Source organism: Python bivittatus, unplaced genomic scaffold (assembly GCF_059951505.1).
Source record: "Python bivittatus isolate LINGU-HERP-01145 unplaced genomic scaffold, Pbiv_v1 ctg000610_np1212, whole genome shotgun sequence".
Taxonomy (NCBI): Eukaryota; Metazoa; Chordata; class Lepidosauria; order Squamata; family Pythonidae; genus Python; species Python bivittatus.
The window spans coordinates 7,244,536-7,262,976 of record NW_028277088.1 but is presented as its reverse complement, the minus strand read 5'-3'; the positions used below and the strand labels follow the sequence as shown (position 1 = coordinate 7,262,976).

The 18,441-nt window shown below is 39.4% G+C and overlaps 1 protein-coding gene across 1 annotated transcript in view; it reads right to left on the bottom strand.

Moving 5' to 3' along the window:
* The window catches only part of DPP6 (dipeptidyl peptidase like 6), a 324,662-nt gene extending 306,452 nt beyond the window's left edge, over positions 1 to 18,210 (bottom strand). Inside the window, exon 1 of the mRNA XM_088150386.1 lies at positions 17,622 to 18,210. Coding sequence (XP_088006512.1) covers positions 17,622 to 17,855 — 234 coding nt within the window. The 5' untranslated portion in view covers positions 17,856 to 18,210. The remainder of the gene's footprint in view (positions 1 to 17,621) is intronic.
* Positions 18,211 to 18,441: the final 231 nt, after the last annotated feature.

Below are 18,441 nucleotides of genomic sequence, written 5' to 3'. Positions count from 1 at the left end.
TTCAAGCCTAAACAGGTGGCAGGACTCAACCTTGAGAGATTTAACAACCTCAGACCTAAGCAAGATCATGTCTGATTTACACCTGAATGGAATCTCAGAAATATAGGTTAGATGGGACAACTGAAAAAATTCCCAGAACACAAGCAATGGGAAACCACTCCCATGAAAACTGAATGGAAGTGTCCAGGAAGTCCCCAGGAGTCAAGCTCTATTTGAAGGAGATTTAATTTTAACACCCTAAAAAAAAGGAAGGGTTTGGTGCAATGGGCTAGAAACCCAGAAACTGTGACTTCTAGTTCTGCCTTAGGCACAAAGCCAGCTGGGTGACCTTGGGCCAGTCCCTCTCTCTCAGCCCTAGGAAGGAGGCAAGGGCAAACCAGTTCTAAATTCTTGCCAAGAAAACTGCAGGGACTGTCACCATGAGTCAACACTAACTAGAAAGCATTAAAAAAAGAAAAGGAAGGAAGAAAAGGAAGAAAATGGAAATTTCTGGTCCACACATTAAGTGGTAAAGCTCCACGTATTTACTATTATGTAGCATCATCCTCTGCAGTACTGTCCTTGGCTGCTAAAAGTTGACCAGTTGACTTTTCTGAACAACTTCTGATGGAAGTGCAAAACCCCTGATTTGGTAGAATTCCTTTGCAGAAAGCAGACAAAGCGGGGACATTTCATTCTGGAATACATTTCCACACCAATCTAAATTATTATGTTGTTATGAATCAGTTATGGGGATTAGTCATTAGGATAATTTACACAGTGGTTTAGAAACATGCTAGATAGTGGTTAAAAATTACAGGTATTCTCAGCACAATTATCTTTCAATTGCAAGATGGCCATTTGAAACAGGGAAGAGGTAAGTGAATGAAGAAGATAAGAAAAGACAATTTGAATTATTTTATTTGTCTTTCTTCTGAGGTTGCAGGACACATTCTGTGAGTAGTTACTAAAAGCTCATCAGAGCCACAATTTTAAAATAAAGAGAAAGAGTCTCATAAGCCTCCCAAGGTTTTTACCATCTGTTTCTGTGCATTGAGTCACTTTGCCCCCATTAGAATTAAATAAGGGGGTGAATAATCAGACAGGGCTTGAAGCAGACAGAGTATCACACGCTCAAGTTCATAAAAAATGAAGAATAAAAACACTAGAGCAACTATAAAGAAGTCATGCGCAACAGAGTATCTGAACACATTGAAAGGATAAATGAAGAAAATGTCCAGAGAGCAAGATATGCTGTGAGAAACCTATGGAAAGAAAAAGCATAGATACATGCAAACATCTTTCGTGGTCAAAATTTCTGAACAATTTTTTTTTATACAATGGAGAATATGAACAAAACAGAATTGCATCAGGATTAAGCAGAAAAAAACGCAATTACTGTACAAGGGGGAAAAAATTGCCACAAAAGCCAAACCTGGAAAATCAGATGCCGTGGTTGGTAGCCAAATGTGTGTTTTGATATGTTTTATTTTATCAAGTTGGTGTTTTAACACAGAGGAATGGGGTGTTTCTTATTTTCAGGGAGGAAAGTGATAGTTCAGAATTCAGGCATGTAAAGGGACAGTTACTGGATTCTCTCCGTATCAGAGGAATGAAATACACATCTGTGGAGTTCTTGGTGCTCTCTGAGCTTGGTTGTTTGATTGCAGATGTTTCATTACCCAACCAGGTAACATCATCAGCATGAGTGAGTGTAGGGTTTGCTACCTGTACCTGCACTGATGATGTTACCTAGTTGGGTAATGAAACATCTGGAAGCAAACAACCAAACTCAGAGAACATCAAGGACTCCACAGTTCAACCCTGAGCTACAGATATTCAATTCTACTGAATTACCTATAATTTATAGACTAAAATCTTCAATACTGATAACCTTCAATATTGATAATCTTCTCCTCTTAAAAACCTCAGTGATCTCCAGCTCATAGTTACATCCACTTATATTATTTAGGAAAACCCAGCCATGATCTTCTCCCTTTCTCTCTCTCCCAAATAGTCAGTGGTACTATATTCTTGATTTGATTCAATCCCTTGAATATAGTTTAAAAAATAGTGTCCTATTGACCTAAGCAACAGAGCAAAGAGGTTTTTTTTCACTTGGCCAGGAGAAGGATTAAATGAATGAAATGCAAAATAATAGCTTCTGAATTAGAGCTCTCTTAGCTTGAAAAGGCACATTGTGCTTTTAATAAAAAGAGGGATTCTTTGGGGAATAAAGACAGCAAACTCCAAATGCCAGATGCACAAATTAGTCTGGGAAGTTTTTTTTTTTTTTTTTTTAGAAAATCCCTTCCAGAAAAAAAGAATGGTAAACCATCACTATATCATCAAGGAAAACTTCATGGTTGTGTCCATGTGTTCATCAAGAGTCAAGTTCAACTTGAAGGCAACTTTACTGTAAGGTATAGAGGTCACAGTGACTACTCTTTGCCTTCTGCTGCGCTGATATGCAGTACTGGATTGATAAAACAATTGCACCATAGATTGCAGGGAGCATAACATCAATAACTGTTAGAAGACCTAAAAGACCAGGTTAGGGGCAGATCATCACAAAGAGAGTCTATCTATGTGATTGCTAAAGGTCGACACTGACTGAATGGCACATAAACAATCAATCAATCAAACTCAACTTTTGATGGCTATATACTGTAAACATGTCCATGTAATTTTCTTCACAACAATATGGAAGTAGCTTCCTGCTGCTTTCTTTCAGAAAGATTTTCAGTCTCCTAATTTGCTGGCAGCCATGGGATCTCCTTGTGACTCCAACCAACCTGCCTAATTTTTCAATATTAGACAAATGTCCTAGTGGCCCCTTTCCAATATTATGTTATTTCAAAGCTGGAGCAAAAACAGGGGAGAGAGACTCAGCAAGATCTCAAGGCCACCTTGGTTTATATTCAAGGTTAAACTGGATGAAAACAGCATCATTTCAAGAGCTTTGCTGCTTTAATTTGATTCATAGAAACAACAGAAACAACAGCGAAAAACAAAGTTATTGTCTTTGACCTGGAAAAAAAAAAAACAGCCATGTACTATATGTTCGGAAAGGTAAGACAGATATGAATTGAGATTTCTCTTTCTGTGCATATAGCAATTTCATTCTTCATAAAATGGCCCAACACTTTCAAACAACCTAATCCCATATTATTTACAATAACAAAATAGGTAAGTTATTTATAGTCCTTAATTTGCTTTCCCTGATAAAAAGTCTATTTTGCCAGCCAAGTTCCACTTCAGTTCTTTCTTAGTTCTGTCTCACCATAAAATATACTGTCTCCTCTTTCTCCCACTCACTGATTTAAGAAAAAAAAAATCATGACAACTTCCAATAAGTACTTTTTGTTGGTGATGCTGGTACCAAGATAGGGAAAGAAATAGATATATTCATCCTTTCTCTTCCCAATCATCCCAAAGTTACTCATATTGGTAGTCACATAAGAAAAAACATGCACATTCATCTATAAAAATATCTTGTACAAATCATATGTATTATTGAAATAGATTGATTTTAGGAATTTTTCTGAATATTAGACTAAAAACTATTTTTTTATTATGTAAACTTTTAGATATTAGAGTAAGAGGTGAATATATTTTACACTTATACCTGTACCAAAGAAAGTCGGAAGTTATTCTTTCTTCTCTATGCTTCTTTCCCCCTTTTTTTGATTTTTCTGTATTTTAACTTTTTAGAAAATTTAATAAAATTAATTAAAAAAAGAAAAGAAAAAGAAAAGAAAAGACATGCACATTAACAGCATTTGTGCAATTAATACTGCATATCCAGTTTGCTTCTAATTATGATCAATACAAATGTTATATTTAGTACACACCAAAAGTCACCAAAAATGCAAAACCTATGTTCAGTACTTTCCATGCTATTTTTTTTTTTCATATTCCCTCTCTGTTCATATCTTAACCTGTATCATGCATTTGGAAATACCTAAGCCAGGAGTACATAAAGTTGAGATCTTAGCAAGCAAGCAAGCAATATATAATGTGAAAGAATGTAGACCTGGCCTGGGGAAGGGAGTAGTGAACTGTTAAGAACAGAAGAAAGATTACTCAGTCCTGAGAAAGAGGAAAGCATGAGAGAGAAACTCAAAATAACCTAGCCTTGATTTTGCTTGGCATAAGACGGAGTAGAGAGAAATTCTGACAGGCTTTCAGAATTCTGTTTTTCTAACTCACAACAACAGCGAGCATTCCTGGAATCTGTGCTGATTTTTTACATCTTGAAAAACGGAGAGTTTTTTAAAAAGTGTTCTCAGTGATTTTCCTAGCATCCCTACTGTATAGTTTCAAGACAAACCCACAAAAATTGTGACGACAGGGCACATCACAACTCCAATTTTCTCATTGATCACCTGAAGAAAAAAAAAATACACTACCAAAATATATCTTCTCCTGTCTCATTCCTCCTTGATTTTCATAACCCTATAAATATCTGACTTGAAGTCTCCAGTAACCTTCCATTCATCACATATCTGAAAAGTAGGTTTGCATGTTTTCCCCAGCCTAACCTTGTCATTTTGTCACATTAGTTCTCCTTTTCATCTTTGACAATCTCTATGTGCACCATTTCAGCAAGCCACCTTGCTTCTGTAACATGCTACATTAGTGTCCAAGTATGTAAATAAGTATGTAAATAAGAGTATGCAAATAAGCATGTAAATAAGAGCAACACTGTCTCTCTCCTTACCATTTCTACATTATCCTTATCTGATTGTATGCATTTTGGCTCCATCTGACATTTCCCAAACATCAAGGTTTATTACTTCTTGTAAGATAAAATCAAGTGAATATTCAGGATGATGATCAGTTCCCAGTTCTACTGACATGTTGCAGCAAACAGAGAGAGAGTTCACTTGCCTGGAGTACAAAAAAATTAGAGATCTTAAGTGATTGTATATGGTTTAACATTCTGTACTAAAAGAACCAAGATTCTGCAACTTGTAATACTCTCATAAGAAGAAAGCAGAGAAATAATATTTAATCTGCTTATTTATGATGACTGGAGAAAGAGGGAGAGAGAGAGATGGAGTGAAAAAGAGTTATTGCAATGTGAAATCTTGATAGAATGGCTGGAAGGCAGAAGGCATTGGGAAGGGAGAAAATTTGGCTATGCCCCAGCTTGCACCTATCCATGCCATAAACACATCCTGGCAACATCTTTTTTTCTGCTGTGTCCTCATGACATTGACTTCTTGTCCTGAGTCCACGAGTAAGAGAGTTAAACCATTCTTCACTGTATTTGTGTTGAAATGGTGTTTTCTCCCTTATTCTAACACCATCCAAAGGCAGTTTTAAGGTATATTAAAGGCTTTATCACCACCACCTTCTCTTTTTTGGTGCCTTCAAGTCAGTTTTTGACTCCTGGTGACTGCCTGGACAAGTCCCTGCAGTTTTCTTGGTTTGTCCTGGCCTCATTCCTAGGGCTGAGAGAGAGAGAGTGGTCCAAGGTCACCCAGCTGGCTTCGTGCCTAAGGTGGGACTAGAACTCACAGTCTCCCAGCTTCTAGCCTGATGCCTTAACCACCACACCAAAGAGGGTCTCTTTTGTCACCCATTACTTTGGAAGAAAATCAGGTGAGAGCAGTGACTTGAAGCAGAAGCAATTAAGGCAGGAGAGATCAGAAATAGGGACAGCCGATGCCATGCTGATATGGTTTTCTCTGGATTGAAGGATGAGTGAAGAGCACTTTAATTCAGCCATGGGAAAAGGCCCTGTCACAGGAGCATGGAGAAGATGATGGCTGCCCCATACCAGCCCTTGCTAAACAGCGAGTAACCTTTTTGACACTTCTGGGGCAAACATCTCAGGGATGTGACCTAACAGTCCTACAAATAAATTGGTATGGTGGTTGAGCAATAAAGTTTGGGGGACAAAACAGACAGAAATAAGCAGATGCAACAGCTTAGAACCTTCTGTTTCTTCATTGCATGTTAATGAAAAAGCTATCCAGTTCTTGGTATCTTTGTAAACATTTATACATGTATCTTAGTTATGTACTGTTTGCAGCTGTACGTTCAGTGGAAATAAAATATATTGACAATATAATGTCCTTTGAATTTCCTTTAAAGCACCATCCCTGGCAGGATTAGAAATGCAGACAATGATGAATATGGTAAAATATAATACAAGCTAGAAGGTTAAAATGAAATATTCTGTCATGAAATTATTTAAATTTCTGACTAACTCAAAAATTGAGTATAGCTGGATCTAACAGGCTCATACTAGCTCACTCACGTTCCTCTCGGGAAAAAAAAATGAATTCAGAAACATTTTTCACAATTTAACAGACATTTAATCTCACAAATGTTCTCTTTTCTGTCTCTAATCAACTAAGAGAAATGGTAGGAAGAGAAAATAAAAACTAATTCATATGCACACCTAAGCAAATGTGAGGGGACATTAAACCTGTTCCTTGCTATTCAGAATTGGCTTGGTTAATTAGAAATGGGATTTGCACAAAAATAAATTATACAACTCTGCAAGTAGAGATTCAGCTGGAAGGCACCCTGTTGGAGAAAGATGAACTACAACCTTATTAAGAAATAAATTACACTGACTTCCGGGGACAGCAATGGTGGATGGATCCGCTTTTGTGGAGCTGATGACTGCAGCAAAAAGAGGAGCCGCTGAACGGATTGGCTCCTTGGAACCCCTCTCCAGATCAAGGAGAGGACAAGGATCACCCCCAAGTTTGCACCATAATCTCCCTGTGAACAGATCATAAAATAGTGATCTCCAGCGGGTCTGAGAGCTCTGGGAGATGGGGGAAAAACATTGTGGCGCCTTTCAAAGAGACCCTGGGTTCACCTACTTCCTCTCTTAATTACTTTAGAAAGCTGCTTTTTACTGATTTCTTAGAAGTTAACAACCTTCCGAAGGGCAAGTTTTATTATGCAGGGAGAATCAGCTTCTACCCTGGATGAAAGAAGCTCTGTGTAAGTGTAAGGATTAAAAAGAAAAGACTTACTTTTTGGAAAACAGCAAGAGGGAGACTAGAATGTGGATTTTGGAAAGTTAAGGGGCTAGATGGGCTTGAAAGAATATTTCTGGTGGAGTGTTAAAAAATTTATGAAAGAATATATGAAGATTTTGAAATTAATTGTAAGAAATTCTCCTGTGGGAAAGTTCTGTTGACTGGAAAATAAACAGATGATAAGAGGGGACTTGAGGGTTGTCTAGAGGGAACCGGAGAGAACAAACAATATCAATTAAAGGAGAAGAGCCCCATTAATACAAAGGAACAGTTCTATTTGGCTATAGAAGAAATTAAGGCTGTTTGGGAACAATGTACTCAGAAATTACTTACAAGATTGTCTGATACTATAGAGAGGATATAGAAAAACAAGAGATTTTATTGGACAAAACAGAGATTGAGGCTGATTTGAATGTGGATTTGGAGTTTTAAAAAATGCTAGATTATAAAAGTGATTTGGAAAAAGATTCTGTGGATTTGAAAATGGATTTGAAAATGCCAGAGTATAAGAGTGATATGGAAAAAGATGCCAAAATGGATTTACGAATGAAACCGGCTGATGTCATAATAACTAAAGGGGATATACAAATAATAAATCTTGGAAAGTGACTTGGAAAGCCTTCTTATTTTGGATTTACAAAAGGAATGTGTTAAACCAATGAAGCTGTTTCTGAGGGGAAGCAAAGAGAAACTACTGAAATTGTTCCTAAAAGGAGACAAAGAGAAAATAATAAGAAATCAACTTGTGAGATATTATTTGACAGGATTAAAGATCAAGCTTTTTAAAAGTAAACAGAAGGTTTACAAAGTGAATTTATTTGACTACGATTAAAATATTTGTTGTGGTTTCTGGTAGCTATTAATGGGATTTCTTTTTGACCAGGACTGAATGACAAGGTTTTAAGGATCTGTCTATAAGTGGGAAAAGATTTCTTTTGCTTTACTTCTCAGAGAAAGTGATAACTTGGATTTCAAAATGGATTTTTCTGATTAAGGTTAAAATACATATGTTCCTGTTTTTGGTAGCTCTTAATAGACTTTTGCTGATTTAGGATTGAATGATGAGTTTTTATAATCTGATTATTGATAAGGGATGAGATATGGGAAGATTTTTTTTTAACTGAAATACTAGAGAAGGTGTTAAGTTACTAAAATTGTTTATACTTCTCTGGAGGGAGGGGGTAGCCATCTTTTATATATTCTTTTTTTTCTTTTCTTTTTTCTATCTCTTTGCACTTCTCTTTTTCTTTTCTTTTTTATATTTTCCTTAGTCTCTATTAGTCTTTTCTCTTTGTACTTGTAAACTCTAATGTTTTTTATTAAAAATAAAAAGAAGTAAATTACATTTATACCATATTCAAAAGATGTTTAATTTTTGAAAAGTAACACAGTCGCAGTAACGTTTGCAGCCTATCATTCAAGGTATCTCTTAACCCTTTCACAAATCCATTCATTAGACTCTCCTCCTTTCATTTCACAAAATGATCAGTGACAAGTTCATGGGGGTGGGGTCTCTTTGGCCTGTTAATTTAAGAAAAGCATTTGAAAAAAAAATCAGGCCATGCTTATGCAGTCCAGTTCATCATTTGTAGCTCTTCCCTTTATGGACATCCCATTGAGCTATCATGGCTAATAGCTACTGACAAAACAGTCCTCACTGAATTAGACTAATTCCTGTTTAAAAGCTAGTAACTCTTGCTAGTAGTTAAGTATAGGATACAGTTTGCTTCTTCAGAGCCCAAGAATTCAGAAGGCTAGAAATCTAGGTATAAAGCAGCAGTCGACAGCTCCATCAGCCCACATGACCAATGAACAAGTTGTAGTCCAACAAACCTAGCTGGGCATTGATTGAGAAACCTTGCTATAGAATATACAGTAGTAGAAATACAGTTTCTCCCACCTTCCACTACCATGAACACAGTTGCAAAATAATACAAACGTACTGTAAGGTGCTTTTCACAACCCATCATCTTAGACATTTCCTTCTTCTGTTAAGGACTCAAATGCTGCTATTTTTCCCTTCCTCCCTTTCCCACAAGGGATGCAGATGGCACTCGTTCACAATTTCAGTAACTGAGGTTCAAGTTAGGCCTATTATATATGGAGGAAATAGAGTATTATTACAGATTGCACTACTTCAGACAGGTAGCAGAAACAGATTGTAGTACTACTGCAGATTTCACTTATTTTGAATACTCCCTGAAAGAACAGACAACCCACAAGAGTGAGGATTGCTCCAGAAATAAACTGTTTGATCTTTTAACTGTTGGGAGTTTATCAGTGGAGGAACACTAAGAAATGACTTTCCCTACTGGCATTTTTAAGTGATTCAGTGCAGGCTGCCGTTCTCTGCATTAAACTATCATATTCTCTGCATATGCAGACAGGACCTAGTTGTAAGAGAAAGACCTAGCTGCTTTCAAAGGAAAGAGACTCAGTTACAACATAATAAGTAAAGGTCAACTCCCAGCTTCTGTCTCTCCAAGGAACAAGTGATCTTAATGATGAATTGAAGTCATTAGCTGAAGACTCTGTACAGAGTCAAAGGCAAACAAAATCAGGATACTGATAAAGGCAAATTGTCTGCTTGGGGCTGAGTTATGTCAATTAACTATGGTTAATTCAGAGTCCATTTATTGCCCTTTCCATCTCTGGCTATCTCTACCACATGCATGGTGTCAGCAAGCCAACTTGCTTCAGGTCAGTGACCAGGTAAATAAATAAGAGCAACGCGGTCTCTCTCCTTACTATTTCTTCATTATCCTTATCTGACTGCATACATTTTGGCTCCATCTGACATTTCCCAAACATCGATGCTTATTACTTCTTACAGAACCTATATGAATGCCTACCTCATATATGATCCTGGGTGGCTCACAATTTTCTTATTTCACAACTAAGTTTCTTATTTGAAAAACATTGTTTTCTGCATTCCTACATTTTCAATTGATAAATTGGCTATGCAGCGGCCACTGAAAATGCAGAGATGTCTATGGAAGCAGCCATATTTTATGGCAATGCTTCAAATTATGAAGATTTCTTTTCTGGTACCAATGTTCTTGGTGTGCCATGTGATACATATACAAGTCATGAAATTATGATGGCACGGACAAGGTTTTTTCATCAGCACTACAGAGAAATAGGACAATGGAAATGTTTATAGAGTTCTCTCTATATTTCTTATTCTTAATTCTTTTTCTCTTCTTCCAAACAATGCTTCTGACAACAGTTGGTTACCCTATGGGAAAGCTTTAGCTTATTCTTCCTAAAAACTACCTTCTTAAATTTCACCCCCCAACAATTATTCTCAGAGGCTAAAAGGACAGGTTGCTAACATATTCAGCATCCATAATCAATGCTAGCCTTTCAGGTTGCTGGAAACTGCAGTTTGAAGAACATTTCATGTTTGCCTCTGCCTGTGAGAACACCATTCTTCTTTCCCCAACACTCCAAGGTAAAAGCTGTATATAATATTGAATATAATATTGAATTGTGCACTGTGTTACCAGTGCCATTCAAACACTGTAAAGACATTTCAGTTTTGCAGAGGATTTGTGGGTGAGTGTATCTGCAACATCTGCTAAGAATATTTTTAGGGTGTGTACTATTTTGATTTGTATTTTTTAAAGTACAATTTTATTTAAAACAAGCCAAAACAGTCTATATACTACTAAAACTCTCATTGTGTTTATCTGCTTGTCTGCTTGTCCCCTCAAATTAGCCCAAACGGTGCATTATATCACAACAATTTTTGAATCAAGGTACCTAAAATCCACTAACTTGAAGAATGCCTAAAAAGTCCGGGATGCATTACTCCTGTGGAATTGAAATTTCCATGATGCTCAGACCAGTTTTATTCGCAAAGTTGTGCAATAATGTCTCAAAAGTGCTTATAGTTGAGAAGGAAGGAGAAGTGAGGCCTATTTAGTTACTCTATTCTCTATATATTCCAGCATCTATTCTTCTGCTTCCAGTCCCCGTGTATAACAACGAATCTCATGTATATGCCTAATTTACAATTTAATAATGATCATTTATTCAATGTATATGCTCCTGACTCCAAGCAACTCTGGGCGGTTTACAAAATTTTTAAAAACATTTAAAACAAGGAAACAGCACAAAACAAAAAGGAACAAAGAGGGCAGAGATAACAAACCCAGATGGGAACTTGAGTATCTTTCCATTTGATCCCCAAAAGGTTGGATTTACGTGTACATTCGGTTGGAGCAATTCGCAGCTCTAGCTTACAGGATAATCCATTTTGCATACCAATCGAATCCAATTTTATTTCACAGGTTCATTTTTCAGAAATTCTCTCCCTCCGCACCCCAAAAATAATGGAACAGGCCTTGCTTCGGCATATTTCACTGCAAAGCTATAGCAGTTATCATTTTCTTTGCAGTTTTGAAAAATAAATTACTATCAAGATCTTGCACTATATACTCCTGAAGGCTTGTAAAGGCTAATTTAAACAACCTAACCCACAGCCTGAATTATTAATATTGAAAATATTGGCAATTACGTCTGTGATTCATAACTTGCTCAAAGGCTCAAAGAAGACAGCTAGACAGATAAGCAACTATAAAACATCCTACTGAAGTTCAAGTTAAGTTAGCTAAACAGAGAGTGGATACATTGGAATGTGACCATGAACAAATCTTCCTCACTTGCTTTTTCCCAAAGTGGTATTATTTTTTTTTCCATTAAGAGATACCCTGTTCTGATTATTCTTCAAATAGTAGGACAAACATCAAGTGACATCTGGATATATATCATTCCATGTCCTATTGCAGAGGAGAACAGAAATGGCCTTGAAGAAAATATGTGGTAATCACTGGTAGAGCATGAGAAAGAAACTCAAGATTGTCTCACTTTAACTCTCTTTGGTATAAGATGGAGAGAAAGAGAAACTCTGTCAGGCTTTCAAGATTCAGTTATGATAGCCTTGACTAGAAGAGTTCTATAATTTCTTGTAGTATCTGTTTCCTGACTTGGCCTACCTTGAAGGGCTGATAGTTCCCTACAAGTATCTCACTGCCCATTTAACCTACAGTTCTGTGAAACGGTAGTGTAGTTCCACGAGAAGGAAAGGAAAAGTTAAATGTCTCCTTTTTGCCTATTAGGATCCCAATCGTTATTATCAATACGCATCATCAAAATACTTGGTTCTTTTCCAAAACTCATATAACAAGGTATACTTAAATTATCCCGATTGATGAATAAGGGAGGACTCAGATATTTGAGTAATGCTATAAAACTGATTCCTGATATGCAACCTTCTTAAGGAAAAATAACTTATTCATGTTAAAGGGATGATTGTTATTATCAGTTTTATTCTCAGTATCTTATGAAATTAATTGATATTTTGCATTAGAGAGACGTGCTGGCTTCCTTATGTTCGTGATTAATGCATTATTCCCATCATGGTAATCAAAAGGAACAGGGTTATACCCAATCTGCATGTATATCAAACTCAGCACCTTTGGCCGTTGCTTGCAGAAAATAAGCTCATTAATCACCTTGACTGTAAAGAAAAGTAAGCTAGAGAGAGGAACAAGGGGAGGGCAGTATCAAATAAACTGGCTGTACACTATTCTAGCATGGAAAGCATTGATCTCAAAAGGAAAAGTGTGTGTGCTCCCAAAATTATAAACAAACACCCCCCAGTTACAGTATTCTGCATTTACTTTCCTTCCTTCTCCAGATTATATCCACAAACATTCATCTGGAGAGGCAATTCTATAACTACAGGAGAGGATTGATGCAATATACCAAAGTTGGGTGACCTGCAAGTTTTAAAACTGATATGCTATAGAAGCCACAGACAGTACTGAATTTCAGCATTTTCAGAACTAAAAGGAAACCACCTACATTATCTCCACAAGGAAGTGAAAGAACTGTAAGGCCAAAGCTGGCAGACAGGAACTCAGGCTAACGTTTTTTGATGGGCTTCCCGTGTATTTCAATTACTCTCCCTGGACTCATCTCAGCTTCTCACTTGCTCTCATTTCCACAAACTGAGGAGCTGTCACCTTCATATCAATTGTTTCAATGCTGTAAAATGCATCTCCCTTTCTCCTTGAGCAGAGATAATTAATTCTCCACCTTTATGGCCCTTCTGTTGATGAAAACACACAAACCATACATTTAGTTTCTCACTACCTATGGGGTTTTTCATTTTATATTATTTGCAGGTTCAGTTTCTTCTTAGTTGCCTTTAATTCACTATTATGGGTTCAGTGGACACTTGGAAATGTAATAAATGTTTGAGAGCCGGTGTAGAATAGTGGTTAAAGTATCAAATGACAACCATAGAATTTGAGTTTATTTTTCCATTCAGCGCACAGGGTGACTTTCAGTTAATTACTGTCTCAGTCAATTTTATAGAATGATTATAAGGAAAAATGGGGAAACAACGAAGCCAGATTCCTCTGGAAACAAAATGGGACAAACAATATAAATTTATTTGAGCTCTTTGGAGACAAATCAAGACAATAAAAATTGCAAAAGTGGGGAATTTTAAATGCAGACCATTAGCTGGTTTGATATGTCATGCTGAATCCTAATTAATTTTTTGGGTTTGTGGTAACATTCTGTGCAAATAAATTTGTTTTGGAAACAATGGTTTATAGCTCAGTGCATTGTGTGAATCTAGCCAATTATACTTTATTCAACAAGCTATGATTAAACCAATCTTGTACAAACTAGGTCACTATTCTCTCAGTATATGCAATACAGTACTCAATAAAGAATGGTATAGCAAATGCCGGCGTAAAACATTAGATATCCGCGTTTAGAAAACATGACCAAATGGTTATTACAAAGCTAACCAACATTTTTACATGCTGGAATTATTTAAAAACATGCTTCAAATGAACACACACACACACAAACATACACACAACCTGAGAAAATGAGTTGGGTATTCCAGAGTACAGTGTTAACACATATTCCCACAGCAGCTGTCTCCACCTTGGACAGTTGGGAATTTTGAAGCTGGTTTTGTGCAACATACTAACCCCCAAATTAGGCAACCGAATTTTAGACTAAGCATATCACACAAACGTAGCCAGTTACTAGCTGATTGTTTAGTGTGTTGTGCAAACCCAGGGAAAGAACGTAATTCTATTCATCACGGTTATATTAACCATGAACATGCATATCATGTAAGCATAGGATCCACTCCTTGAAAAACAAGAGTCCCTTGCTCAGTTTTAGGCTTTAATATGAAATTCATATTAGAAGTGTAATCCTTCCAGAGACAGGGTTATTGTGCTGTCATCTGTAGTGCCAATAGTTATCAAACATAATCATATACCACAGTGGAAGGATTTGCAGGTACCGTGCATTTGATTGTGTAGAAATCTAGAAAAGATCATGTTTCTCTACATTCCATGCAGCCACTGTTACTCTTGCATTCCCCCCCATCCTCTAATGCCTCATATACCCGTAAAACTATTTGTACAACGAAAGCCACATCAATTCACAATACTCTTACATCTTTGCTAGGAACTTGGTTCCCACCAGTGCTTGCAAGAAGGAAGAGCAATTTTGACTTGCTCTTTGCATTTTTTTTGAAACGATTACTAAGGTCAAAAATCCCGCCTTGGCATATCAACGGAGTGCTCTTCCTCACTTAACAGCAAGCCCTGGAAGTCGCAGAACTTCCATTCTCTCATTCCAGAGTTCAAGGCACAGAATAATGGGTTATACTAGGTTACCAGAAAGTAGTTTCCGGCTGAATATTATGAAAAAAGATCTTTCCAACACGAAGAGCAGTTTGGCAGGGAAACCAATTACCAAGAGACGTGGTGGCTTCTCCTTCATTGGATGGGTTCAGGCAGAGGCTAGATAGAGATGCTCTCCTTTGGATGCTGCACTGAGTAGGGGTTTGGATCTATGACCTAACTGGCCCCTCCAACTTGATGATATTGTTTTCTTAGGCAAATACATCTGTTCACTATCCTTAAAGAAGACCAACGCACAGTCTGCCAGCTAGTAAGATCACGATTGAGGGAGCCTAAATACATTCAGCACCTGGGACAGCTCCCAGATTAGCATTTACAGAACTATTAAAGAAGGAAGGAATACACTGACTCCAATTCCCCTTACAGTCTGAGTTGGAACTAGCATATTTATGTCTGAAGCTCATTTTCAAATTCTCCTTAAACATAACTTGCACACACACCTAAAGATTACTGCCATTCTACAGACTGTATTACCTCTAAACTTCAGATTATATAAATGTTTCAAGGAAGACAGTATAATAAATGAACATACATATATATCACAATCTTAGTTGCACAGCTCACATACTTGATTCCTAGACAATAATAATTTCTGAACAGGAAAAAATACAGATCTAATGGTCATAGTCTCTGAGAGAGAGAGAGAGAGAGAGAGAGAGAGAGAGAGAGGGAGGGAGGGAGAGAGAGAGAAGCAGGATTTTTTTAAATTGGGGGGAAATCTGAAGGGTTTGGGGTTTTTTTGGTTACAGATTTAGGGTGAAACCAGAAAGTGGCAGAGCATTTTACCACATCTTATACAAGATGCTTACTGACATATAAGCAGAAAGAAAATACGTCTCACATAACAATGTAGATGATTGTAGTACTAATTAATATTGCTTTGGGAAAAAGTGCGGTTTTAACCATTTGAACATTTAGCCATTTGAACATAAACCACACTTATCTATCAGACCTTCAATTTGTTTTGAAGTTCAAAATGTCCAGGCTTTTGCCATATTCAAAACTGGGAGCAGGTAAAATACAAACCATTAGCTAAATATTAAAAAAGATAGGAGGAAAAAAGTAAAGAGAAATTAAAAAAAAAATCTTTGCTTTCCTATACTGCCATCTAGCGGGAAATGCCTGGAATGAGCTAGACAACAATAAAAAATGCAATCTTACGAAAAAGTGAATTAACTTTAAGATTCTGTGGCAGTTGGATTTAGATCTTATTTATCTACACTAAATATGATAATGGAACATCAAGCACGATTTACCTGTTTTAAAGGAAATGAAAGTGCTCCATTTAACAGAACTTCTGGGCATTTTCCAAAACGTTTATATGTTTATTTAAAGATGAACATTCTCTCAGAGAAGAAATAAAAGGGAACAACAGACAAAAAACCCTGCTTCCCTACAATGCTTTCTCAACAGTGACTTTGAGTGAACGCAACTGCTTCTCTTTCAGTCACTTTATGCTAAGTACCCTTGACTTCTATAACTACTGTCTGAGCAAAACTGCTACTGTAATGCAACTTTAGAGGAAAGAACATTTAGAAATCAATATTCTTTGGAGATACACTATTAACCTCTAAAGACCCTCCTCTTTAGACTTTTATTATATAATTATTTACCAATTGATGCAAGCACATGTGCGCACACACGCACAATGACACCTCTCTTCAGTAAGACAAACCCAGTTACAAAATGATACTCCAAGCTAAAGCATTAACACTGAATTACTAGTAGCCGTTCATAGGCTTGCCTGATCTAGAAAGCTAGGCAGGGTCAGCCTTAGCACTTGGATGGGGGACCATCTGGAAACTGAGACCTGTAAGCTAGACTGGGAAGTAGCAAATCACATCTCTACTGTTGCACAGAAAAATGTCCCAAGGATTCCCAAACAGCTAAGCAAAACTTAAAGGAGGTTTTACTTCTATTTGCACATACATAAATGCACACAAACACACAAAAGCACATGAACTGGCTATTAAACAGGAGCACTTAAGGAGAAGGAGCCCCTTCAGGCTAACCTAGTAATACATCCATTAAATTAACCCTCTTTCCTTATCAAAGAATTATGAAATCCAGATGGTTCCAACTTCTTTTTCTCGGCAGCATCTTTGCCAGAGCCAGCAAGTGTCCCGGATGAGTCACACGTTACTAAGGAGATATGCAAATACAAACTCTTTGAAATCTCTCCCAGGAAGCAGAAAGATCGGGAGGAAAGTAGGAATTGGGGAAGGGGGGTGGGGGAGAGCTGTAGGAATCTGAATCGAGAAAGGACGCGTTGCTCAAATTTACGCTTCAACACGTTCTTGGAGCTTAATATAGCTCTTCAAAATCTGCTTTTGCTGTCTTCCAGGCAGTTTTTAGAATAGAAAGCGTAGAAGAGAAGAGAAGAGAAGAGAAGAGAAGAGAAGAGAAGAGAAGAGAAGAGAAGAGAAGAGAAGAGAAGAGAAGCACCAAGGAATTTGTTTGCGAGCTATTCTAGTCTCTCCAACCCTGTGCGAACTGCTCCGACGCAACTCTTTCCCGGAGGATCTCCTTCCTCCCTACAAGGAACTTTTTGTTAAATCAAAGGCTTCCAAGTACCGCGAGCCGCGTCCATCTCTTAAATCCAAGGGAGACCCCGAGTCTCCTCCTGAGCTCCCACAAAAACCCCACACCAAAACCGGAGGGAGGGAAATGAGGACAAGGGGAGAGAGCTTCCGCCAGCCTCTCCGCCTGCCCGCCCGGGCTCCGGAGCCCCAGCCCGTCCCACGGCCACGACTGCCCCGTCCGAGCCGGAGGGGCGGAAGGCGCGGAACGCCCGAGGCGAGGCGAGGCGAGGCGAGGCGAGGCGCGGCGCCCGGCTTCCTCCCCCCCGCGCCCTGCCCCCCGAGTCAGGCAGGGGTTGGCTTACATCCTCCTCCTCGCCGTCGCTCCTCCTCGCCTGGTACTGGAAGCGAGGTCTGGGGTTGTGCGGCTGCGGCGGGCGCGAAGCCTTCGCTGCTCCGGCGGCCGCGGCGGCGGCGGCGGCGGCGCTCCCGTCTTCCTCGGAGCATTGGGGGCCCAGGAGATGGCTGGCTTCGGGCGTGACGGGGAAAGACCGGGAGGTGTTGATCTTCCCGCCGAAGCGCTGGTACAAGGAAGCCATTCGGTCGATCCAGGGCGGCGGGCTCCCCAGAGGACTACAGAGCTCGCCTGCGCCTCGCCGGGCGGTCGGGGGCCCCTCTCTCCTCCCGGGCGCTCGTCCGCTCCGGACTCGCCACCAGCCCGCTCAGGGGAGCCGGCGAGGTCGGCGCGCTCGCCCGCCGCCCGCCCGCCGCCCGGGCATCGGAGGAGGACGGGGCGAGAGTGGAAGAGCCCCGCGGTCGGCGCGTCGAACCCGCCGCCCTCTCCCTTCTCCGGGAAGCCGGTCGATCTGGTCGTGACCTCCGGTTAGAGGAGGGGCGCGGGGGAGGAAGGGGGCTTGGCTCCCTCGCCCGGCGCCTTCCCGGGGCCACAGAGCAGCCGCCTTCCAGGTCGCATGCCAGCAGTGTGTCGGGGGGGGGGGGGAGGAAGGAGGGTGCGAGCGAGCGAGGAAGGGAGTGTGCGCGCGCGTGCGAGCGGAGGGGGCGAGTGTCTTCTGCGCGCGAGGCGGCTGCGGGGCCGCAGGCCGGGCGCGATTTCAGCCCCGAGGGCAGGGCGCTCAGCAGCGGAGCACGGGGCTTCCTCCCTCCGCTGGGAAACTTGGAAAGCAG